This window comes from Diplotaxodon limnothrissa, linkage group LG7, assembly GCF_057381915.1.
Source record: "Diplotaxodon limnothrissa isolate DT_005_m linkage group LG7, D_limnothrissa_male_GT1.1, whole genome shotgun sequence".
Classification (NCBI taxonomy): domain Eukaryota; kingdom Metazoa; phylum Chordata; class Actinopteri; order Cichliformes; family Cichlidae; genus Diplotaxodon; species Diplotaxodon limnothrissa.
In genome coordinates, this window is record NC_140602.1 from 47122235 (window position 1) to 47148372 (window position 26138).

A 26138-nucleotide genomic window follows, 5' to 3' on the forward strand; every position below is an offset into this window, starting at 1 on the left:
CATGATGCACCCTTGGGCTTGGATGCGCTAGCGCACCAATGGCCAGACGTGCTCCTGTATGCATTTCCCCCAGTAGAAATTATATCTCCAGTTCTAGAGAGAGCGCGTCGGCATTCCCTCTCTCTGATTCTAGTGGCCCCTTGGTGGCCCACAAGGTCTGCTAGCAGCGAGTCCTTGGCAGCTTCCTCTCCACAGGGATCTCCCCTCTCAGGCTTGTGCAGAAGTGTTTCATCCGCGCCCAGACCTGTGGCGCCTTCATGCTTACCTGCTGAGAGGTTAAACTTGATTGCTAAGGGTTTGCCACCTAGTGTGATAGCGACAATTCAGAGCGCTAGGGCCTCATCTACTAGAGGCTTGTACGCTTACAAATGGCGAGCCTTCGAGCAATGGTGCCAGGACCGCCACACTCCCATTTCAGTGCTCTATTGTGGATGTTTTGACATTCCTGCAGGAGCTGCTGGATAAGGGCCTTTCATTTTCGACAATTAAGGTTTATTTAGCAGCTATATCTGCTTGTCATATTGGCTTTGACGGGGTGACACTAGGTGCACATCCCCTCGCCATACGTTTTCTGAAAGGAGTTCACCGGCTGAGGCCCGTGCTTAAGTCCAGTGTCCCTGCTTGGGACTTGTCTTTGGTGCTGGAGGCCCTTTGTAGCCCCCATTTGAACCCATTGAGTCTGTGGATATGAAATTTCTTTCATATAAGACTGCATTACTTCTCGCTTTGGCTTTGGCAAAGCGAGTGGGTGACCTTCATGCGCTGTCTGTGCATCCCTCCTGCACACAGTTCTCTCCTGATGGCCACGAGGTCGTATTGCGTCCAAATGCTGCCTATTTTCCCAAGATCATGCCTGCATTTTATAGCTCAATGGAGTTTGAGTTGCTGAGCTTTTGCTCCCCTCCTTTTGCATCTGAGGAGCAGAGGAGGATGCATTCTCTTTGTCCAGTGCATGTGCTACGCACCTACATTGAGCGCACTCAGAATGTGCGTTTATGTGACCAGCTGTTTGTCTGCTTCGCTAATCCAAATAGAGGTAGAGCTCTGTCGAAACCGAGGCTGTCCCACTGGATTATAGAAGCTATCTCACTGGCATACGGCACCAGAGGTCTTGCTTTGCCCCACGGGGTGAGAGCTCATTCCACCAGGGGGATGGCGACCTCATGAGCTCTTTTTAAAGGGGTGCCTGTAGCTGATATTTGTGCGGCAGCTAGTTGGGCATCACCGCACACTTTTGTGCGGTTTTATCGGTTGGACGTTACAGCCCCTTCGGTGGCTCATGCTGTCCTTTCTGCTGGGTCTACCACTCACTAAGGATGTGGTGGTCCAATTCCGGTTCGGTGGCTGCTCTGCAGGGCATGTATATATGTCCCATACTTATGTGTTGTACCGAGTGAATCGACTGAAAGGGAACGAATAGTTATGTCTATAACTTCTGTTCCCTGAAGGAGAGAAATGAGGTACAACACAAGGTGGCCCCACTGAGCAGTTTGGCTCAGTGAAGAGCGGCTATCAAACTGAGGGATGACTGTGATGACAGCGGCTATATATGCAGGCGGGGCCGTGCGCGTGTCATCACACGTCATCTGCCTTAAAGGCGTGAATAAAGGTTTCTTCAGCCAAGACACGCGAGGGCGTGATATCCCATACTTATGTGTTGTACCTCTTTCCTCTCCTTCAGGGAACAGAAGTTATAGACATAACTATTCATTTGTATGGGGCTTATATGCTTGAGTGCTTGCTTTACAGCATCGGGGCATGCGCCTAATGAGACGATGGATGGCATCCTGGGGCATGGCATCCTGGGGCATCTCCTCCCAGATCGGGACTAGAGCATAATTAAGCTCCTGGACAGTCTCACACTGAACCTGGCAGCATCAGGTGGGTCAAAACATAACAATACACAGTCCCATGCGAGCCCAACTAAACCGGTCATGCTGACCAATGTTCCAGGCAGCACAACATTCTCCACGGCTTCTCCAGACTCAAGGTTAACCTGCTCTCGTCTGTGAAAAGCGCAGAGCGTGAGTGGTGGACCTGCCAATCCTGGTATTTTATGGCAAGCTGGCTCCACAGTGCCGCACAGGGAGCACAGAAGCCACTAGAGGACGTCAGGCCCTCAGGCCACCCTCATCAAGTCTGTTTCTGATTGTTTGGTTTGTTTTTTGTTGCATTCCTGTGCCCAGTACACTTACACACTGACCCGACTGGGAAACAGTCATCGCTATGAGAGTCTCACTCTTAGGGCCTGTAACAGCCCAACACCGGAAACCACTACTTACATCCACTAGTATAAACACCTAAACAACACATAACTGAAATCAAGATCACAGCACCAGTCACATGACTCTTTGTGCAGAGGAGTTCATTACTTCAAAAATAAAGCTCAAATTATTAACTGCAACAAGTGTACCAAACTACACTTGACAAAAAGTAACAGTAACTCAATATAAGTTGTAAACTAAATGCACCAACAATATATAGTTATAGGATGTTATCATATATGATATAGTTTTATAGTTATAATTATGTAGTTATGTAATAACTACATAACGGGGCGACGGTGGCTCAGGGGGTTGGGAATCGCATCTGTAACCGGAAGGTCGCCAGTTCGATCCCTGGGCTCTCTGTCCTGGTCGTTGTGTCCTTGGGCAAGACACTTTACCCTACTTGCCTACTGGTGTTGGCCAGAGGGGCCGATGGCGCGATATGGCAGCCTCGCTTCTGTCAGTCTGCCCCAGGGCAGCTGTGGCTACAACTGTAGCTGCCTCCACCAGTGTATGAATGTGAGAGTGAATGAATAGTGGTATTGTAAAGCACTTTGGGTGCCTAGAAAAGCGCTATATAAATCGAATCCATTATTATTATTATTATATTAATTATATAGGACATAATCACATTTATATATAGCTATATTACAGCTATATTTTAGTTATAGGACATAGTTTACGGTTACTTTTATATAGCGCTTTTCCGCATTAACTGAGCATCTAAAGCACTTTTTATAACAAGCCACATTATCCCATAGACACGAACATGCACAATCGCACACGCATTATATAAACACACAGAATGTTAAAGATAAAACAGGAATGAGCGCTGCCTGTGTTTACAAAATATGATACAGTGCTGAAACTGCTGACTCTTTACTTTTAGCTTTCAGTTCCTTCTTTAAAAACCAAAATAAAACGAAACCCTTTTGACCCTAATCCTTTTTCATTTTAGAATGTGTTTATAAATGTATGCTAGTAATATAACTATGTATGTTGTGCATCTGTGTGATAGAAAATTGCACCGTATTCTTGGTCAGTCTTTGGTGAAAACACTTTCCTGAGTGCTGCAGTGTGAGAGACTAAAAACAGAGAGGGAACACGTTGGCCTCGGAAAGATCCCAAAACACACACACACGAGAAAAGCTAAATGGTAAGAAGTATTTCCCGTGTCTGAAGAACGTCATCCTTTCTTGACGCCAACCACACGCAGAAGTCCATCCCTCTCCCTGCTCTGTCAGTTGCTTTACTTATTTCTCTGTCATTCTCATACTCACAGACACACACTGAGCTAAAGATAGTCATAGCTATGGTTTAGTTAGCCTCAAGGCCTGCAGTCAAACATCTGGAAAACAGCTGGTAGCTGAATTAAGGACTACTGCCTGGGCAATGGTGGCTTTTATTGTTCTGCAGTCCAAATCTGTTCCCTCTATAATTACACTGCAGTGCTAATGAAGGTGTGAGGATTTATGGCATTGTGAATAAGCAGCTTGTCAAGACACCACAAATCCTGTGAATGCTTCAAGCAAACTTGAGACCTGTAAGCCTCGATGACTTCTTATGGTTGCATCATCTTTGCCAAACAAATGAAGTGCATGAACATAACTCCTTTCAGCAGTAAGTAAACCCAGGAAGTGAGTGGTGTGTGGGCCCTAGTATTTTTAACTTCTGCACCTGCTCCCTGTTGTGCCGACAGACCGAGCCTGGGACTTACTGCTTTCTCAGACACGTTCATAACATTCATTCATGTATACTTTGGCACTCTTGCAGCAAGGAAAAAAGGTGAGTGAGAAAGAGAGGTGAGATTATTGCACTAATATTTGTTCCACTGTCTTTTGGGTGGGGGTGGGGGTGGGGGGGTGGGGATTACCAGCATATTCCCCATATTTTCTAGCTCGGAAGATGTAAAAGCCAATCAGAAAATAGCATCTGCTGAATAAGCGTATCTGCTTTGCACACTGCAGTATTTGTACACTGGAGCAGCTTCTTTAACACCTGATTCTGCAGAACGGATTCAAGAACAAGAGGTAGTGTTTTGGGACAAACGAGCACACTGCCACACCTCTGAACAATGTATTGTGCCCTTGACAGTTTTTTTTTACATGGAAATGCAAGGGAATCTAACTAAGGTATACCAAACTCCACAAAACACAAACAGGGGATATTCTGCCATTTATAGCCAAGTGGCAAAGTGACCATACATAGCATTATTTGAGACAGATTTTACAGAAATTTTACAGACGTGAGCATCAGAATGGAGAAGAAAGAAAACTTTGAATGTGGTTGCTGGTGGACTGAGTATTTCAGAAACTGCTGGGACTTTCCTGCACAACCATCTCTAGAGCTTACAGAGAATGGTTGGAACAAGAGAAAATGTCCAGTTAGCAGCAGCTCTCTGGGTGAAAAATGTCTTGTTAACACCACAGGTCGAAGGAGAATAGCCAAACTACTTCAACATCCATCCCTACGTGACCACAATGATGGTGCCTTCCAGCAGATTAACAAACCATGTCATGATGTTCAGATCATCTCAAATTGTTTTCTTGACATCAAAACGAGTTTTCTGCACTCAAATGACCTCCACAGTCTCCACATGTCAATACAAAAGAGCACCTTTGGCATGTTGTGAAATTAGAGAATTGCATCATGTATCACCTAACAAATCTGCATCAAGCCCGTGATGCTGCGTGATGCCTTCATTTCAATGTGGACCAAAATCTCATAGGAATTTTTCCAGCACCTTCTTGAATATATGCTGTGAAGAATAAAGGCAGTTCTGAAGGCAAAAGTGGGTCCAACCCAGAACTAGCAAGGTGTAACTAATAAAGTGGCCAGTTAGTGTATATATTAAGAAAAAACTCAAAGTACATATAAAAATTACACAATTAAAATTCCTCATCCTCTGGCTGCATGCCTCTGCAAGCATGGATACTAGCACACCCAAACACAAAGCAGTGGATTTTTTGGAGCAGACACTAATGATCCTAATGAATCAATGCTCTGTGTGCCGGTTGTTTTGATGCCTATCCTTTTGTTTTCTGTCTTGGCAGTCGTGCTATGTGTTGCTGATCACATGGCCTTTAGAACCCGCTTGACTCATCTTCTGACTTAGACACTTGTTTTGTGAGGTTACTCAACCTGACACTTCCATCAGACAGTTATCCCAGTAGCTCAGCTAACAATCATGACCAACTGTAACCAATGACTTCCTGTATGTACAGTAGGCATTCCTGCTCAGGTATCAAGGTAGGAAATTTTGAATGGAACTAGATGATAATATATGAGATGAGCTCCTATCAAACATTTATCCCCACAAGCTCTATCTTATCTTGCATGCAAAAAGAGAAACAGCCCGATTCCACTAACACTGCTCATCCTTCTTTATGTGCATCAGTATGTTTGATAGAACAGATGCAACGTCCGTCTGTTACGTTGCTGAAGAAGACATTAGTTCAACACAGAGAGGGGTCACAGGCAACATGTACCAGTGATTACAATTGAAAATGTATACTTTACAGCGTGCAGATGTACACGCGCACACACACGCACACACACACACACACACACACACACACACACACACACACACACTTTTAAGATGTGGAGATGTGACAGTAAAGGAAATATCTGTCTAAACTAATATCAATAAGCATGTGTGCTTAAATGCTAACAGATGGTGGAAGAACATTTCATCTCCGCAGACATTACCATGTTTTCTACGTCCTATCTGACAGGGGAGTAACATGGTAAGATCCTCTGGAAAATTATAACATCTCTACAAACGTGATATCATTTTGTACAACTTCTAATCTACTTATTAGTGCTCTTTAACATAAAATTTCTTTTTTTTTTTTTTGGTCACCAAAATGATTTTTGTCCTAATAGTGAAACCCCACTCCCAAACAAATCCAAATTTGAAGGCTTGAGTGGTGGGGTGGGGGAGTGAATCACTCCACCATTCCCAAATTATCATTAAAATGGTTACATTTAAGCAACAAAAACTCACACAAAAATATGGTTTGAGTTGCCATTTCTTTAAAGCTTTATCGTCTCTGTTACCATAATAAAGCATGGCCACTGAAGAATCTAGACAACGTGCTACAGACACAAAATATACTTCCTCTTGATATACGTTAGTTATAAAGTCGTCCCTGATGTCCATAAAAAGAGTCAAATAAATCGATATTTTTTGTGACCATTTAATTTTTATTTTTATTTTTTTTGCAATGAGGCCAGGCTGGTTTGGCAGGGCATTACAGTTCCACTTTGGCAGAGAACAATTTGCTTCACTTCAAGCCAACTGCATACTTAATCAGTGTTCAGCAAAGGATAAAGTATGACACTATAGATTAGGAGCAAAGTGTAACCACAGCACAGACATTGTTGCGTCACTGTAAAATCCTTTCTGTTCTTCCGCAACTAGTCCCCCTTCGACATTCCCTGTGCTTTTCAGCACGCTGAGCCCCTCTCAAGTTAATCTTGTCTAAATTATCTCTAACTGTCGACACTTTTACAATTCTTCGCGTCGTTGTTGATGTTTTGCCGTTATTTACTTAAACAGCTGCAGTAGACTTTTTGAATGCTGCAGGCTATTCCGTTCGTGCAGCATTAAACCCGGAGCTGCTTGTGGCCTTTTGAAAGTTGTAGACCTGACACAAGTCAAAGCGTGTTTAGCTTCAAACTTGCTTTTTTGAAACACGTGGACATGACAGTATGTCAAGAGTTCATGTTTTTCAATCAAAAACGCCAGAATTGTGAACACTGATGTACAAATACTCACAACAGGTACCCAAAATGATCTTTAAAATATCTATTATTGAATAGCGAGGCCATATGGTTTATGTCGCTTGTGCGATTCTGCCTTATTTTTATCCACAAAGTGTTATTTTTCTTGACTTAATGTTATATTTACTGTTATATTATAGACCTTAAACATGCAAACTTCACAGTAATATCACACCATAGTTAACGCTGCAGTATGTGTGACTGAAAGTGATGTCTGATGACGTGGACTGCTCAGCAACTGTGTTTCAGTGCTATTGCCGTCATTCACCTCCTACATCGTTCCCTCGCTCACCTGGAGACCGCTGGGAGCACTGTGAGAATCATGTTCTTTGATTTCTCCAGTGCCTTCAACACTATTCTTCCCACGGTCCTGAAGGACAAGTTGGAGAACTCTGGAGTGGACCATCACCTCACTACCTGAATTTTGGACTACCTCACCGACTGACCACAGTATGTGAGAACTCAGGGCTGTGTGTCGGACAGAGTCGTCTGCAGTACGGGGGCCCCACAGGGAACGGTTCTGGCTCTGTTCCTCTTCACCATCTACACTGCAGACTTCTCCCACAACTCCACCCAGTGCTTCCTGCAGAAGTTCTCTGATGACTCTGCAATAGTCTGCCTCATCACTGATGGGGACGACAAGGAGTACAGAGGACTGACTCAAGACTTTGTCGACTGGTGCCAGCTGAACTACCTACAGATCAACACCAGTAAAACCAAGGAGCTGGTGGTAGACTTCCGCAGGCACAAACATCCTCCACTGCAACCACTGAACATCCAAGGTATGGACAAGCTGTGGACAGCTACAGGTACCTTGGTGTTCATCTGAACAACAAACTGGACTGGACTCATAATTCAGACGCCCTCTACAGGAAAGGTCAGAGCAGGCTGTACCTGCTGCGGAGGTCTTTTGGAGTGGAGGGCCCACTCCTGAAGACCTTCTATGACTCTGTGGTGGCCTCAGCCATCTTTTATGGTGTGGTCTGCTGGGGTGGCAACATCTCTGCTGGGGATAGGAAGAGACTGAACAGGCTGATCCGCAGGGCCATCTCTGTTCTAGGATGCCCTCTGGACCCAGTGAAGGTGGTGAGTGACAGGAGAATGGTGGCTAAGCTTTCATCCCTGTTGGACAACATCTCCCACCCCATGCAGGAGACTCTGACAGCACTGAGCAGCTCCTTCAGTGGCAGGCTGAAGGAGACAGAGACGGAGAGATTTCGCAGGTCTTTCCTCCCCACTGCTGTCAGACTCCACAACAAAGACTTCAACTGATCAAACACATTATTAGTCATACTAATATTATTGTAAAAGTGCTACATCCACAAGCATCTTAGAACCACTAATTAAATCTCCATATGTAACAAATCCCAACAGTCATCATCTGTGTCTATCAAATATTGAGATTCACTGGTAAGAAAAGTGATTAATGTTGCACAAACTAACCATAATACACATAAAGATGTTATTAGCGATTTCAGACAGTCATGTAAAACACCGATCCCAGCATAAACTTTTACTTCAACCGCGCATGTACAGTGGGGCAAAAAAGTATTTAGTCAGCCACCGATTGTGCAAGTTCCCCCACCTAAAATGATGACAGAGGTCAGTAATTTGCACCAGAGGTACACTTCAACTGTGAGAGACAGAATGTGAAAAACAAATCCATGAATCCACATGGTAGGATTTGTAAAGAATTTATTCGTAAATCAGGGTGGAAAATAAGTATTTGGTCAATAACAAAAATACAACTCAATACTTTGTAACATAACCTTTGTTGGCAATAACAGAGGTCAAACGTTTACTATAGGTCTTTACCAGGTTTGCACACACAGTAGCTGGTATTTTGGCCCATTCCTCCATGCAGATCTTCTCGAGAGCAGTGATGTTTTGGGGCTGTCGCCGAGCAACACGGACTTTCAACTCCCGCCACAGATTTTCTATGGGGTTGAGGTCTGGAGACTGGCTAGGCCACTCCAGGACTTTCAAATGCTTCTTACGGAGCCACTCCTTTGTTGCCCGGGCGGTGTGTTTTGGATCATTGTCATGTTGGAAGACCCAGCTTCGTTTCATCTTCAAAGTTCTCACTGATGGAAGGAGGTTTTGGCTCAAAATCTCACGATACATGGCCCCATTCATTCTGTCCTTAACACGGATCAGTCGTCCTGTCCCCTTGGCAGAAAAACAGCCCCATAGCATGATGTTTCCACCCCCATGCTTCACAGTAGGTATGGTGTTCTTGGGATGCAACTCAGTATTCTTCTTCCTCCAAACACAACGAGTTGAGTTTATACCAAAAAGTTCTACTTTGGTTTCATCTGACCACATGACATTCTCCCAATCCTCTGCTGTATCATCCATGTGCTCTCTGGCAAACTTCAGACGGGCCTGGACATGCACTGGCTTCAGCAGCGGAACACGTCTGGCACTGCGGGATTTGATTCCCTGCCGTTGTAGTGTGTTACTGATGGTGACCTTTGTTACTTTGGTCCCAGCTCTCTGCAGGTCATTCACCAGGTCCCCCCGTGTGGTTCTGGGATCTTTGCTCACCGTTCTCATGATCATTTTGACCCCACGGGATGAGATCTTGCGTGGAGCCCCAGATCGAGGGAGATTATCAGTGGTCTTGTATGTCTTCCATTTTCTGATGATTGCTCACACAGTTGATTTTTTCACACCAAGCTGCTTGCCTATTGTAGATTCACTCTTCCCAGTCTGGTGCAGGTCTACAATACTTTTCCTGGTGTCCTTCGAAAGCTCTTTGGTCTTGGCCATGGCGGAGTTTGGAGTCTGACTGTTTGAGGCTGTGGACAGGTGTCTTTTATACAGATGATGAGTTCAAACTGGTGCCATTCATACAGGTAACGAGTGGGGGACAGAAAAGCTTCTTACAGAAGACGTTACAGGTCTGTGAGAGCCAGAGATTTTCCATGTTTGAGGTGACCAAATACTTATTTTCCACCCTGATTTACGAATAAATTCTTTACAAATCCTACTATGTGAATTCATGGATTTTTTTTTCACATTCTGTCTCTCACAGTTGAAGTGTACCTCTGGTGCAAATTACTGACCTCTGTCATCATTTTAAGGGGGGGAACTTGCACAATCGGTGGCTGACTAAATACTTTTTTGCCCCACTGTATGTTCCCTAGTGTGTCCAACCAGGCAAGTCTGACAGCAAGAGCCGTGTGTCAGCCTCTGATGACACTTTAGTAAACTAAAAAGGGAGCTACTTCAATAACCTCCAACAAAGCACTGCTCCCACTAAAGATGGAAACAACTAACGTGTTTCATCACTTGAGGCAAAAAACATACAGTTGAGCACAATCAGGCTGTAAATGACGAGATGCTAGCAGCTGGTGACGTGCAACCAAAAAGTAAACAAATGATCCCCCCACCATGACACGAAGAGCAAACAGTGGATGTAAATTATTGATTTGGTTACGTAGTGGAAAAGCAGGGCTTTAAGGAGCTAGTTATAAAACTCGATCGAAGACAAACCAATAGAGGAAGGAAGATACATTTCAGCATTAGTTATTTTTAAACTAAGATGTTACGCAGTCATGTTATACTTTTCCTTAAATTTCAAGGAAAGATAACGAGGCTACGTTTGTGTCAACTTTTGACTTACGTTGTGTCACAACTAGAGCACCATAACGCTCCTGCTGCTGCTGGTGGCACCTTTTTCAATCGACTCGCTCTTCAAAGTAGGAAGTGGCTCAGTGCAAAAGGAGGATGGAAAACACCCATTTATTTACACTCATAAATGCTGCTACTTGTGGGCATCCAAAACAAAAACAAACAAAAAAAACCACTGTTCACAAAATTTTTTTCTATGTAGTCAAAAAAATGTATTGCACATTTCCTTTAAATATTGTGATATACTTCTGAAGCTGTATCACCCACTCCTGGGTGCAACATGTTATATCTAACACCAGCGGTCCCCAACCTTTTTTGCGCCATGCACTAGTTTTGTCTGACAATGTTTTCACAGACCGGCCTTTAAGGTGTCATGGACAAATACAACAAAATAAAACCAAGACTGGTACCAAAAAAAAGAAAAAAAGAAGGTTTATTCATAACACACGGGAAAAGACCCAGGGAAACAGAGTTAACAATAAAAACGACAAAAAAAAAAAAAAATAACGATAAAAACCTTAAATTCCACACCCAAGGCTCAACTCTCACGGCCCGGTAGCAAATGACTCACGGGCTGTGGCCCAGAGGGTTGGGACCGCTGTCTTACACAACATGAATTTGCTTTTGACCTTTTTTAACTGGGGTTTTTTTCTGCACACTGAAGAAGTTTTGATCTTGCAACCAATTCTGACTTTTAACTTGTTTCTTAAGGTTGGGTTTAATTTACTCACACCTAAAATCAAATGGCCTATTAAAAAAAAAAAAAAAAAAAAAAAAGGAGAAGAAGAAACAGGCAGAGTTCTTGTAAGAAGGCAGCACAGACTCTTTGCCTTAACTGCATGCGAACCAATCGTGCTTATGTGAGCAGTCAGCCCTCAAAGACATATGTTTGTGTATGCCAGAAAAGGCTGCTTAACCAGGACATAATTGTGATATATGATTGTTTGATAGCACTTGAAAAGAAAAAAAAAATCTCAAAAATATGTGTTGATGTTTACTCTAATATGCGACACAATTTGTCCCAGGGAAACTCAGTCAAAACTACATTTCTGCAGTTGGTATCAACTTTAGTGTTTTGCAGTAACAGAGCTTGGGGGAGAACGTAAGCTGATCAGTCAAACTGCAAATATGATATGACATTGCCAAAGGGTGTACTTACCGCCACAGCTATCATTGAGTCGTCTGGTTTCCATTCTGCTTTCTGGTAGAAGCCAAACTGAGCCGCTGCCTTTGCAGACTCGATATAGCTGACTATCAAAACACTGGGCTGTGGGTGGGAAACAGAAATATGGGAAAGAAAGTGAGCTCTGGAGGTCAAAATCATCTGATTTGATATTAAACAAATAACACTGGAGCTACAAAAGAAAACAGCATACCTCTTGTATCAAGTAATTAATATAGAAATATTTAAAAAATGCTTAAAAAAACATGCTGTGTGACAGCTAGTAACTCATCTATCTACGAAAAAATAAAAATGAAATAAATCCCAGGCAGCAGCCCAGTAAACAATGTCAGTGTGATATTATGACAGCAGCTTTATTTCTAGTGTTGGTTGTGATTGACAGAGATAATCTATAAAGATATTTGTCAGCCAATGTGCTGGAAGGGGATTTGTCGGGAATGATTTATTGCCTCAAATGGTGGGTATTTGGCAAAGAAGAAATACAGATTTGATTTCAAATTCTTTTCCAAAAATGGGATGACTATAATACCTCAGTGATGCCAAAAATCTCCTACCTAGTGAGGCCCATGGACTGTGAAAAATCTATTTTTACTGAGAAAACAAAAGCATGTTGAGGCTTCTCTTTCTATCACGCAAAATGGATAAACTACAGGTGTGTTGCGAAGTTCTCATACAGCCATCATGGGCATAGATGTCATGGCAATTACCGGTATGTGGGTTTTCATGACTTTCATGAACTGTTCTTTTTCCAGGGCTGAATGACTGTACAGCATACATCTATAATGACTTTAAAAAAAACAAGAACTGGGTGCACAAGGTTCTACAATATCTTTTAAATTGGCAAGACCAAGGCCTATTAAATTCTTTTAGTGATCATGACTACAACTGGTGGTTTTTCTTTGGCAGCATAAAAATGATTTGTTTGATAGCACTCATTGGACTGACCAATACTCAGAACAATGGGGAATTCCAAGGAACTCAGTGATGACCTAACATTTACACAAGTTGACACAAGGAGCCATTGCTAAACAAATACATCTTTCAAAAAAAATGTACACAAATCCAAGTTACTTGAATGTGTCACCACTTTTCCAAAGGGACAGTTTAACCCCAATGACCTGAAAAATGCTGGAACACCAGCATCACTGTCCATAGTGAAGCAGGATTACATCAATGTGGACGACCAAGAAAGAAGCCCTTGATCCAAAATCGACACCTTCAAACTCTACTTAAATTTGCCTTCAGGAGCCAAACGCCTTCTGAAGAAAGTTTTATGTTCAGATGAGACACAATTATTTGGTTGCAATGACAACAGTTATGGTTGGAGGAGTAAAGGTGAAGCTTTCAAACCTGAGGACACTGTACCAACTATCAAAGATGGTGGTGGTAGCATCACGCTCTTGGGCTGTTTTGCTGCCCTTGGCAGATTGCACAAAGTGGATGGAATAACAAAGGAGGACTACCTCCAAATTCTTCAACTTCACTTTAACTCAAGAGTTAGACGGTCGAGCTTTGGACACAGTTGGATGTTCCATTGTTCCAGGAAGACAATAATCCCAAACACACATCAAAATTGGTTTTGGAACAGATAAAAAAAGGCTAATATTAAATTTTTGGAATGGTCTTACCAAAGCCTTAACGTCGACCTTATAAACAATTTGTGAACTATGATTAAAAGCCATGGTTTGTACCTGGAAAATGATCAAATTAAATTAATTCTAGCAAATTCTGCCAAGAAGAGTGGTCAAATATCCAGCCAGAAAGATCCTAGAAGCTTGTTGATGGCTACCAAAAGCAGCTGGTCGAAGTCCAACTTGCTAAGGAATGTTTAACCAAACATAATGGGGATGTACTTACATATTTGAGCCAGTAAGTAAACCTTTAACCCTGTGTGATTTAAAGAAGATCCAAAATGACTTCATCAAAGTTCTGCATGTAATTCTTGTGTTTTAAAAGATGTATGCTGCACAATCACCCTGGGGGGGGGGGGGGGGGGGGGGGGGGGGGGGGAATAAAAAAAAACAAACAAAAAAAACAGTTCAGAGAAATCACTGCAAGCCCAAAGTTAACATGACATTCATGCCTGATATCTGCATGTATACTTATAACCACAACTGTATGCTTGAGGCTACCACCCTTAGTTTACCTCACCTTATTCTCTCTACAGCAAAATAAGAACTAGCCTACAGCTTCAAAAAGAAAACCTGTATGTCCAACCAATAAATTTTCAAGTTTTAAAACAGCTGCTGAAGAGGAAAAAAATGTGAAAAGATTTGGTTTCTTAAGATCAAGCATCTGGCACAGTATAATTCAACATTCAACAATAACAGTACAGAGCATCAACAATAATGGAAGCTTGAGACTTGCTACAAAAGTATGACTGCCAATTGATTTTACTGCCAATTGAAGTGGTAATCAAGCTTTTTCATGTGTGGGCTTCACTCTGGTGACCTCTCTTGATTCAGTTAATCCTGTCCTTCCACTTACACAATTAGCACCACAATCATTGAAAACATTTTAAAAGTATGTATGGCATCCCAGAGTGTTAAAGTAAGGCTGTTGAATCAGTTTTCAGTGAGATATAACAAGGATCATTATTACAGTAAAAACAGGACACTGGCTATGGTGAGGTAAAGCAGTAATGTAATTCCAGCTGTGCAACTTTAATGCTGGTATCTACTCACTGTAATGAGACAACGGGCTTAACCATTCCTAACCTATTGTGTCGCTTTCGTAGAATTAAAATTTAATAATGCCAATGATACCTGAACCTGATGGAAACAGAAACCTATCTCCTCATTAGGAAAAGCAAAACTTACTTAAATAGAAGTAGCACACTGACATGTTGGAAGCTCAATAGCTTACTTTTGTCTTTCTACATCAACACACTGGATTTGAAAGTAAACCATCACAGTGAGGTTAGTCTTTACTTTTGGTACTTTCTGTCAGTCACCTGGCAAGACTGAAAACTACTAAGCCAAATTTTTGGTGCCATTTATTTGGTAGAATAATGATTCTATGAAAATGCTGACTTCTCCTTGGGAAAAACCCCTAATTTGCTCATTGCTAATCACAATATTGACAACATTAACAATACCAAAAAAGGATCCAAGTTAAATTGTATGGAAATAAAAGTTTGTGAACTTTTGTTTCCTTATTTTGTTTAAAAATCAAAATTATTTCTTCCTCTGGTAGCCCTGCAGTAGCCTAATGTTAGCCATCTGATAACCCCTAAGCTATACAGAAAAGTTGAAGGACACAATGGACTTAGTAGGGGTGACCAGCACATGTCAAGAGGAAGAAGTTCCTCCAATCGACATTCCTTTTCCTGGATGCCCCACGGATACTTGCAGGCACTCAGAACTCTTAAGAAAGGAGGGGAAACAAAACAAGGTCGCATCCTGTGCAGGTCTCTGGAAATTAACTGTAACCCTGATCCATTGTTGCCACAACTCAATAATATTCAGACTGTGTGCATGTATCACAGACCGTTATAAACAATGTACACAAGAGCAGGTTATAAAAATCAATTATATGCTCCCTTTCGATGTCACCATGGCAAAAACGTTCAAATAAACAAGGCCAACAGAGAAGAATTCAAAATACTCTGTATGATGTTGATAAAGATACTGAAGAAGTACTAAAATGGAGGCACACCAAACAATTCATGACCCATTCCGCATTTCTATGGTATTGAAAGCTGAGCTTAGTGGGTAGAGAAGTTCCCTGGAAACAGTGAAAGAGAAACCACATCTACTCTCTGCATTTTTTTTAATTTTAGATTTAAAAAAAAAAAAAAGTGTGAAAAACAGGAATTAATATGATGAAGCTGCCACCATGTCCAACATCACCTGAATCCCACATGCAGTGACTCAAAATATATATTGAAATATACGTATTTTTTCTTATGCTGTTAGACTTCTTCAATTAACCCTTGTTTCAACAACTTGTGAAGAAAGTCCTTGATGTTTTTATTTGCATTTCTTGGGAAGAAGAGATTGCCAATAAAGCATTCATGTGTTTGACAAGCTACTGACCTACCACTAATTTCTACAGTCTGTCCTTCCAAGTTCCATTTTGAATGTCACATCACTGGCATCACTATCTGTTCAGCCCTGTTTATGTTGTTACCACGCACCTCAAAGTCACTGCTCCCTTGGCTCTATACCAGCAGGTTCAGGAGTCAATTAAGCCAGATGTTTTAGATGTTGCAGTGCTCAGAGTTTGGTGTTTTGTTAAGAAACCAGCTGCAGCACAGCATGTTGGCACTTTTATAAACTTATTGGACCGCACCAATAAGTTTATAAATAGACAGAATTAACATTGACTGATTGGTTTAAGTCACTGTGAAATGTTCCTGTCATGTGACGCATTTGTGGCCATGACATACAAAATAAACACCGCGATTATTGTGCTGAGATAAGTGTTGACATTTATTTTGTAACTGCGCTGCCTAAATTCCTGAAAACTACTGGTAAGCAAAACATGTCATGGCATGTTTTGAACACTATTACAAATGTTTTGTTGACAGTAACTTAACCTTTGACCTGTATGTTGCTGGGTAAAACTGATGAGTAGAGCGGAGGTAGCTGTACATGGCTTAGGTGGTAGCGTAGGTGGTCTACCAATCTAAAGGTAGTGGACTGCTCCCTGACTCCTCCAAAGGTACTGACCCCCGCTATGTAGGCATCTGTATGAATGTGTGTAACACTTATAGTAAGAAAGTGTTTTGAATGCTCAACTGAGCAGAAAGGCACTATATAAGTACCAGTCCACCTACCAAAATATACAATTTACTAACATTTGGGCAACTTTAAACTGAACTGCTATAAAGCGTCTATCAGGTGAACACCAATCCACTGTGGTTGAGTTTTGCTGTCAAATTATTGTTTTAACTTAAGTAATGAATGACACATCCACGTGTAATGATGTGTAACGAGTTCACCTGCCGTCTGATATCTGTGTACGTGGAACCCTCTGCCAACACATGAAGGTTAAAAAAAAGAAAGAAGACGTAGTAGTTTGAGTTACTCATATGGGGACACCACAGTTTCTCCCCGTGTTTATTTACGGCACTTAATAAAACATGAAGGGCAGCCGGCCAGGTTATCACCCTCTGCTGCAATGCGTTTGAAATGAAAACGGCACCAGATCACATCTTAGCTAGCGTTTTTTTGTTTTTGTTTTGTCAGCTGATTTCAAGACCGATCAGAGTTTCAACTCACCCGACTAAACCAAACGCTGAGCTGCGTCTCTGACAGCAGAGCGAAGTAAAAGCGCTGGGAGCTGGGCTGGATGTAGAAGGGCTCTTCTTCGCTCCTCAGCGGACAAAGCAGCCTCCGTGGCCAGCCGGTTAGAAAATACATGACGGCAAACTCACTCCGCCTCGGCGCAGCAGTGCCAAATAGTTTGTGGCCCCCTGTTCCTCCTTAAGTGCAATATTTAATCCAGGTGACTCATGAGCGGCTCCGGAAATACAAAAAAAATTATAAGGTATATACAAGCCAGTGTTGACACCGGTTAAGGGTACCATACAGCTTCCAAACAGCCGAGTGAGGCTACACAGCTAGCCCGGGCTAGCGCTGGCTTTTCAACTTAAAGCTAATGAGAAGTCCAAGTGTAACCGAAAACAACAGCGCGCAAACCCGCAGCGTCACCATACGGCCCCAAACGGCGGGTTCAGACTCAAGAGCGGACCGATTAACTTCCACACCCGGTGCCGTGTGGGTTCTAGCGAAGTGTGGATCTGCGGTGTTTAGTAACAGCAAAGCGTCCAGTTTTCACTCCTCTGTGCCTCACCGTCGCCATCTTTCCAAGAGTCTGTCTGACCAAAAGCTGATTGGCTGCAATAGTGGAAGTTTGCGTCCTGTTGACATCTGACGTCACCGCTCCGTTGTGCGAATCCAGGTGGCGGTGTCGGCAGCTTGGCTCGATGCTGCCACCTGGTGGTGAAAATGGAAATGCCTGGGAAAAACAATTTCATAGGGGTGTGACTTAACTGCAGTCTATCTGACATCTTTTAATTGTAATACATTCTTTTTCTTCTACTTTTAATTCTTCTTTTCATTATTATTATTTGCAACCATTGCACTGAATCCTGCAACCATAATCCACATTAGATTTGCTATGTTCTTTTTAAATCAACATATATCAACACAAGCTTTTAACCTAATTATTTAGAGCCTGTGCATCAGTTTTATCTTTTATATCCAGCGCATAAATCCATCCATGAAATGGCGCGCTATTTAGCAGAATAAAAGTATTATTGAAATAACATGGAATTTTAATCATGTTAGTGTATCATTCTTCCCATAATAACAAAATAAAATAAAGTTTGTGGAACAGGACTATGCTGAAGCACTCAGTGAGTGTTGATGGACAAGTAGAGAGAAGGTCAGGAGGAGTTGCACTGGGTCTTTGTGGAGCCAGAGAAAGGGTAGGTTTACAAGATGGATATATGACCTGCTGTGTTGTATGGTTTGGAGATCACAGTGTCAACATAAAGACGGGAGACTGATCTGGAGGTGGCAAAGCTGAAGATAATGAGATTACCACTGGGAGTCCACCAAGATTAGAAATGAGTATATCAGAGAAATAGCTCAGGCTGAGTGGTTTGAAAAATAAGTCAAGAGAGGCAAGGCTGAGATGGTTTGGAGCGAAGGATAGCAGATATACGGGACAAAGGATGGAGCTGCCAGGCAGGAGGAAAACAGGAAGACCACAGAGAAGATTCATTCATGTAGTAAAGGAGGATGTGCAGTTGTTGTGACAGAGGAGGATGCTAGAGAGATGCAGGGAAGCAGCTAGATGTTGTCAGCGGCTAAAGAAGGAAAAGAAGCAGTGTTTGTGAGTTTTCCTCCCCATAAACATTTACTGTTTATATATATATATCACTAACGCCACAGATATAAGACATGTATTTAATTTTTTTTTTACTTTATTTATTTACATTTTATTAGACTAGGTGCTTTTTAAAAGTAAATAAATACAACTAACGCGTCAGTAGGTGGCGGTAAAACTCTTATAAGTTCCGCAAACCGCCAAAAAAGTGAAGAGAAGAAGAAGCAAAGGAAGAAGCATGGCTGCAGATATGAGATTACCGACCATTAGAAAAACCGTGTCGCTATCAGCGTCTGCTTTTGACCGAAAAGATCTGGTCGTACCGGGGGATGTTATTACTTCAGACACTGGGTTCATGAGGTAGGTGTTGGTTTTATTTGAGTTATTATGGGAAATCAACCAAACACAGGAGTGTGCTGCTGTTCGGGTCTGTTTCAGGTATCTGGCTTGTAAAGGTAAATAAATAAAAGCTCCAGATGACAGCCAGTGCCATACTGAATTAGCAGGTGAGCATAAAGTCAGCCGGTCTCATTTGCAACCTTCTACACTGATACACAGTAAGTAAGGATAAGGACTCTAATCGGATAAACTGCCGCATTGTGTTGTGTGACCTCTGAATGCTGCACTTTACCCTTGTTTCTTTTTCTTTTTTTTTTTGGCTGTTCTCTTCAGAACTAATGTTTGATACCGTCTGTCCGCAGGGGTCATGGCACCTACGTTGATGACGACAAGTTGACAGCTTCAGTCGCAGGAGAGGTGCAGAGGGTGGACAAACTCATCTGTGTCAGGCCACTTAAGACCAGGTGAGTGATTGAACTCTTAAACGGTCAAAGACTTAGATAGGCCTGTCATCTATATACTCATTCTTACATTGTAAAGTGTGCTTTGATTGCAGGTTTAATGGTGAGGTTGGAGATGTTGTGGTTGGCAGAATTACAGAGGTAATTCCTAGTATTTGTTCTCATATACAACCACTTTAGTTATAAGAAAAGACAGTGATTGCAGAAACTTGTTTTCATTTTGGTTCATTTTGGGGTTTTTTAAAATTTTCTTCTTCTTCTTCTTCTTTAAAATGTATAGGTGCAGCAGAAAAGATGGAAGGTGCAGACAAACTCCCGACTGGACTCTGTCCTCTTGTTGTCTTCTGTAAACCTGCCAGGAGGAGAGTTGGTGAGATGGTAGAAAGTGTGATTCACTGGGAGAAGACAGCTTTGGCTGATGTATTAAAATTAATATTTGATCATCTTTCTTTCTTTCTGTCTTTCTTTCTTTCTGTCTTACTTACTTAGAGGAGAAGATCAGCAGAAGATGAGCTGACCATGAGAGAATATCTTCAGGAGGGAGATCTCATCAGTGTAAGTCAGACTTCTCTATTATAATTTCTCACTGGCTTTCCAGTGATTTTATTCCCGGTTACATAATCTGTGTTGAACCTTTCTTGTGGTTTCAGGCAGAGGTGCAGTCTGTCTTCTCGGATGGAGCTCTTTCACTTCACACCCGTAGTTTAAAGTATGGAAAAGTAAGTTATTCCAGTGTACACAAAGATATGTGAAAAGGTAAAGGGCAAGTTTATTTATATAGCACATTACAAATGACCAGAGTTGATCAAAGTACTTCACAAGTAAGATGTCAGGGTTTTTTTAAAGGCCGGAAAGTAGAAACTGAGCAAAGAAAAGTAAAAAGATCTATTATGGCAGATCTATTATGAAATAGAAACACATTCAAGAGACTCAGGGCAACAACTGAAAAGCTCTATGACCCCTATTTTTTTTTTTTTTTTTTTTTTTTTTTTTTGATTAGCAGACCTCAGAGCTCCGAAAGGAGTGTGGACATTAATAAGAGCAGACAAATACGGGGGGGGGGGGGGGGGCAGGCCAACCTATTTAGTATCCTAAAAACAATCAATAAAATATTCAAATTAACCCTAAAACTGACAGGATGCCAGTGAAGTCAAGCTAAAACTGGAGTAACTGTGTTAGTTCAATAATAAGAGTAACGATCGTTATTTTTATTTTCATTTAAACTAACACCCTGTCTCTGCTTCCTCTGACTATCAGTTGGGTCAAGGAGTACTGGTCCAGCTTTCCCCTTCTCTGATCAAGAGGCAGAAAACGCATTTCCACAACCTGCCGTGTGGCGCATCCATTATCCTGGGGAATAATGGCTTTGTGTGGTTGTATCCCACACCGGGCCAACAAGAGGAGGAAGCTGGGGGTTTCTACACCAGCCTTGAGGTAGGACACCACAAAAAACTGTATTCCATATTTTTATTACTGATCAATGGGCATATGAATTTGGAAAACAATTTCTTGTTGTTTTAGGAAATGTAGGAATTTCAAATTGATACAATCGGTGCATTCACTAAAAATGTTGGTTGACTTCAAATCTCAGTGGAATTGACCTCAAGGTCAAAGGTCAAGTTCTCTGAAAGGTTTGTCTACTCAGAAGCTGAGGGGTAGCACTGGTGGTTGCCCACATTTTTCCTTCTGCTTTCCCAAGTTTGGAAAAGTAATGGATACTAATTTAATGTTTGAGTATTGATTTAAGTACATTTACATCAAGATTGAAAGAACTATGTGTCAGTTTTCTCTGCACACAAATCGCAATAGTAGTTTTCAGCTTGGCTGCTAAAAGTTCACTGAGAGTATTGAGCTGTTCTTGTCTATCAGTAGGAGGATTCAACACACAGCCATGCTTATAAAGAAAGTAACAAGAGACAGAAAAGCAAAAATGTATCAAAATATAGTTAATATATTGTATGTTATATATCAAAAGGTAGTAAATTTAAAAATGTAATTTAAAATAAAGGTGTGCACTGAAAAACTAAGTAGAGAAAACATGTAGAGAACCTAAGCATTCAGCACAAGGAACATTTTTTATTTTTTTCTAAATGGAAAGGCCTGGTTGTAGTTTGCAAAATCAGTGAGAGTTCTGGAACAAATTTTTATGGACTGATGAACTAAAACTTGGAAAGAGGCTCGGGCATGCATGGCTGTCAATGGAACGGGAACGCTGCCATCCATTAATGATTTTTACTGCTCACACAAGTAGTGTTTTGTGTGCTTAGCTTCAACCAAATGCACAAACTTTCATCATTCAACCTAAAGGCAAGGCCAGAGCAACCAACTATTCCATCAAGTTGGGGCATCCTTGACTGTTTGAGTCAATCACCTTCGTGTGCCACACTCGGCTTGGTAAAAAAGCACCTTCAGCAACACGGGCTGAAGGCAGCTTCAGTCTGAAGGAGCATTAGAAAGACGTTTAAAAAAAAATGTTTGCAAGTTGAAGACTTGCAAGAGTATGTAATGATGCTCCGGATGCTTGTGGTTTACACCGTACACACAGAGCTTATTCGTTTGTGCATCTCTCATCTCTGGTTCCTCAGCCTGTCAGCCTGTCGGATCGAGAGGTCATTTCACGGTTGAGAAACTGCCTGCTGGCTTTGGCTGCGCACAAAGTCCTCCTGTATGACACCAGTGTTCTCTACTGCTACGAATCATCACATCAGCACCAGGTAAGAATCACTCCAGTAAAAACCAGCCTTTGAAACTAAATTATTGACATTACTACAATTTACAGTCATTTTTTGTTATAATGACACCTGTTGTTTCATGTTTGTAAACAATATGATTACAAAACTATTGCAACACCAGAAAACCCCCAATTCTTTTCTGTGTCATATTGTGCCATCTAGTGGTCATACTGTAATTCTCCAGCTCCTGGGCACCACTAGTGGAAAAAATACTGTGCAGTTCTCAACTTTGACTCGGCTGTTTTTGCAGTGTGGAACAGTCACGGTTGATTTCATTGCCCTTTGGGGTGGGGAACAAATGACTTAATCGCCCATGCGTCTCGCAAACACTACTCTTGCAATGATATCAGCATATCCACTATGTGGCACATTTTTCTTCTGTATTATATTTACAATCGAGCCAACCCATATAAAGTGTTACTGTGCACTCGCGCTCAAGCTGCAACTCGATAAAAACACTTTCTGTTACCATAAACACAGACTGAAAACATGTACATCCATGGGTGTATGTGGTTATGCTTTTGATTTATGTTGTCTCTGTAGGTGAAGGACATCTTAAAACCAGAGGTGATGGAGGAGATTGTAATGTTGACACAACAGAAGCTCTTGGAACAGGAGGGTTAAAGAGCCCAAAGCCTTGTCACAAGTCAAAATCACATCAGGCCAGCTGTGGACCCGACCACTGATCTGAAAGCTGAATTAGCTTTATTTTCTTAGAGATATAATTAAATTGTCAAAGTCCAACGTGTTTTATTAAAGGAAACCAGTATTATTGTTGGGTTGTTTTTAATAGCAAACGCAAGCGAAGTGTAACTCGTTCAATGTGTGCAGCATTCCAGCTATTCTAAAGTTTTACAAAATAATAGTCAATCTTTTTTTTTTTCTTTTTTTTTTTTTCATGTGAGATATATACTGTATACAATAAATTTTGTGATTTCTATAAATTTTCACTGCATCTCAGTGTGGTCTGTCTGTGAACAAGGAAAAAACGTATCTGGGAATCTTTATTGTTTGGGCTCTAGTTCTTACAGGATTTTTTTTTTTTTTTAAATTTAAATATCAATATTGGGCAATTTTAAAAATCTGACATAGTAGCCAATATTTTTTTGTCTTCTTTCAGATAGATGAAAAAGATTTCTTGAAATTTTCCGTGTAGTTACTAATGACCCTTTACTAAGATTATGTGACGGTGCTGTTTAAAATGATATTTTTGTATCGTTGCAACAAGTTACATTTTTTATTTACACTCTTTAAAAGTTTTGTTGGATCAGCTGGTTGTTCTATTGCCAAACACATGTTGGCAATAGGAAAGTTTCAGAGTTGTGGAGCTCTTTCAGTCATGTTAAGGTTAATTTATTAGACATTAATCTGATATATTGGTTAAGCTGATAAGAACAAACTTCTCACGTCAGCAGTAAAAGTTACGTATAATCACCATTTTAGTGGTTTTAATGGTGTCTGGAAATTGGTAGTTTTTAGTTATTATTTTAGGTTTGAGGGTATTCTTGCATAATCCATCCACTTTAAACGGCTCAATAATGGTGAAATGGGACTTTTCTTGAATAGATTGCTCCATAACCTCCTTTTCTTCTGTTTTACACATCCTTTGGTGGATTTGCTAATGTGCTAGGGGTCACTAGCTTGTAAAAATGTTTGAGCAGCTGGAACTCTATGATAAAATTCAGAAGTCATAGTTGACTCAGTAACTGCCCAAAGTGCCCAGTCACTGAGACAGTGGAAAAGCTAAAGCAAACCCAAACCATAATGTTTCCACCACCATGATTCACAGTATGAGTATGGCTTTGGTATTTGCCACTTCACTGGTACTGTAAACTGTAGGTTTTTTTGTTTTTTTTTAACTTTCTTTTTATTGTTTTTCTTTAAACACTATACAACAAAACAACAACAACAAAAAGATAAATACAACAAGTAGGATAACAAACAAAAAAAAACATGTTGGATCTCTTTGTTTCTAGTTTGTGGTAATGAGGTATGTTTGTTCTTAATTTTGGGTGTTATAAAAAATCTAATTACATTTTCCAGCAGTGCAGTCTCCAGGCACGTGATGATGTTGTTGACTGCTGTATTTTCCAGGTTTGTGACCATTCCTCATCAGATATGTTCACTCCCACTGTAGTTTTATTCTAATTTTCCTCCTGGACAATAAATGCTTTCCCTTGACACCTCTCATGTAGGTTAGATTTGTATAATATCTTTCTTGCGGTTGCAAGAATCCCTTGCTAACCCTGTGAAGAAAGTTTTCTTTTCTCTGCTTTTAGTGTCTTTAAGTTCCCTTAAAGTGGATAATTACAACACACCAGAACACAACAATATATATGTTAGAGATTTAAATTAGGTAAATTCCTTTAGATCGTGTAAAATATATATTTATATACAATCATAGGTTCACTCCCTACAGATATCCTGATAACATGCCACCCCTGATTCTAATAAGTATCTCAAAGTGGGATAAATGTTGAGTTAGATGCTTTAAAACTGAGTAAAGTAACCAAATTTGTGTAATTTATCTGTAAGCACAGAATCGAGTGTTTTCATAGTTTGATATGCCATCCATCCATCCATTCGCTTCCCCCCCGCGGGGGGCGCTGGAGCCTATCCCAGCTGTCATAGGGCGAAAGGCGGGGTACACCCTGGACAGGTCGCCAGTCTGTCGCAGGGCCAACACACAGGGACAGACAACCATTCACACTCACATTCACTCCTAGTGACAATTTGGATTAATCAATTAACCTATCCCCACAAGCTGCATGTCTTTGGACGGTGGGAGGAAGCCGGAGTACCCGGAGAGAACCCACGCAAACACGGGGAGAACATGCAAACTCCACACAGAAAGACCCCGGCCTGATGGTGGAATTGAACTCAGGACCTTCTTGCTGTGCGGCAACAGTGCTAACCACCATGCCACCGTGCTGCCCAAGTTTGATATGCCAAAAATCATATATCCATACATATATCCTGAAGACAATTAGGCCTGGGCTAGATCATATTCTTGAGCAGTGAGTTCTTTATGGCTTTGATCAAATCCACCATTATATGTGTGGGTGGATGAACCTTTAACCTGTGTACCTTCAGCTTTTCTCCCCTGTGTGAGCGTACTCTCTCTGCCTCAGCGTGGCTGCAGTGTTGCTGCTCTCCCAGCACAACAAACCTTTGCTCTAGTCCTCCTGTGCTAGTCCACGCACGCACGTGACGTCGTACGTCGCCCCACCCACCCAGTAAACCACCTTGCGTATGGAAGTATGGCGGCCCCAGCTACAGAACTACTACTCGGCCAAAGTTTACTGCTGCGATTTTCACGTGAAAGCTATGAATAAGTACGAGAGCCAGGGGTTCGGTAACGAAGAGCTCGGCGACTGTGAACAGAGGAAAGGACTTGTAAAAAGAGTCGTCGCTCTCTGCCCGGCTGAGTTGCCTCGATTTGCCTTGATTGAAGTGCCTTTTAGTCCGGGTACCGCAGGGGAAGAAACTCCGCAAGACGAAAAAGTGGACACGGAAGTTTGAAACCAACTGTGGCTTTGGAAAGACCAGCTGCAAAGTGTTGAAAGGGTGGCGGTCAAATCATGTTTTTGTGAGACGTTTAAGTGCACTTGTCGGCGGTTTCCCTACCAGCGAGCCAGCGACAGCCAACTGTTGCCTGCTTGGTGTGCATTTAAGGGTCTGGCGCTGCATACCACCAGCAGTTGGTTAGCTTTCATGGCTATCTCCAACATTAGCTTAAGGTCGCCAGCTAACAAATCATATATATGTTTCTGTGACCGTGTAAGTTTCTGTAAACACTTGTTTTTACTCCCCACGGCGTTCGTAACTAGAGCAAAAGTTTGCTTTATCTGGCACATTTACTTCAGTGCCTGTTACTGATGATTAAATGATC

At 41.6% G+C, this 26138-nt stretch overlaps 3 protein-coding genes across 3 annotated transcripts in view; 2 read left to right on the forward strand and 1 right to left on the reverse strand.

Annotated features, from left to right (window-relative positions):
• ric1 (RIC1 homolog, RAB6A GEF complex partner 1) overlaps positions 1-17680 on the reverse strand; it is a 44168-nt gene extending 26488 nt beyond the window's left edge. The window contains exons 1-2 of the mRNA XM_085359784.1: positions 17100-17680; positions 11851-11958 (exon numbers count right to left, since the gene is read on the reverse strand). Of these exons, the coding sequence (XP_085215910.1) occupies positions 11851-11958; positions 17100-17240 (249 nt within the window). The 5' untranslated portion in view covers positions 17241-17680. The remainder of the gene's footprint in view (positions 1-11850; positions 11959-17099) is intronic.
• Positions 17681-18944: 1264 nt separating this feature from the next.
• On the forward strand, positions 18945-23080 carry exosc2 (exosome component 2). Its single transcript, XM_085358281.1, has 9 exons — positions 18945-19074; positions 19416-19517; positions 19610-19655; positions 19795-19884; positions 20004-20069; positions 20165-20233; positions 20772-20948; positions 22100-22228; positions 22790-23080. The coding sequence occupies exons 1-9, from the start codon at positions 18953-18955 to the stop codon at positions 22868-22870; spliced, it is 882 nt and encodes a 293-aa protein (XP_085214407.1). The 5' UTR covers positions 18945-18952; the 3' UTR covers positions 22871-23080.
• Positions 23081-25499: 2419 nt separating this feature from the next.
• The window catches only part of abl1 (abl oncogene 1, non-receptor tyrosine kinase), a 33670-nt gene continuing 33031 nt past the window's right edge, over positions 25500-26138 (forward strand). The window contains exon 1 of the mRNA XM_085359785.1: positions 25500-26026. The gene's annotated coding sequence lies outside the window, so the exon portion shown is untranslated. The remainder of the gene's footprint in view (positions 26027-26138) is intronic.

Coding starts and splice junctions, on each gene's coding strand:
- exosc2 (XM_085358281.1), top strand. CDS start 18,953: ATGGCTGCAGATATGAGATTACCGACCATTAGAAAAACCGTGTCGCTA. Junction 19,656..19,794: donor TGGTTGGCAGAATTACAGAG/GTAATTCCTAGT, acceptor TAAAATGTATAG/GTGCAGCAGAAAAGATGGAA. Junction 20,949..22,099: donor GTTTCTACACCAGCCTTGAG/GTAGGACACCAC, acceptor CTGGTTCCTCAG/CCTGTCAGCCTGTCGGATCG.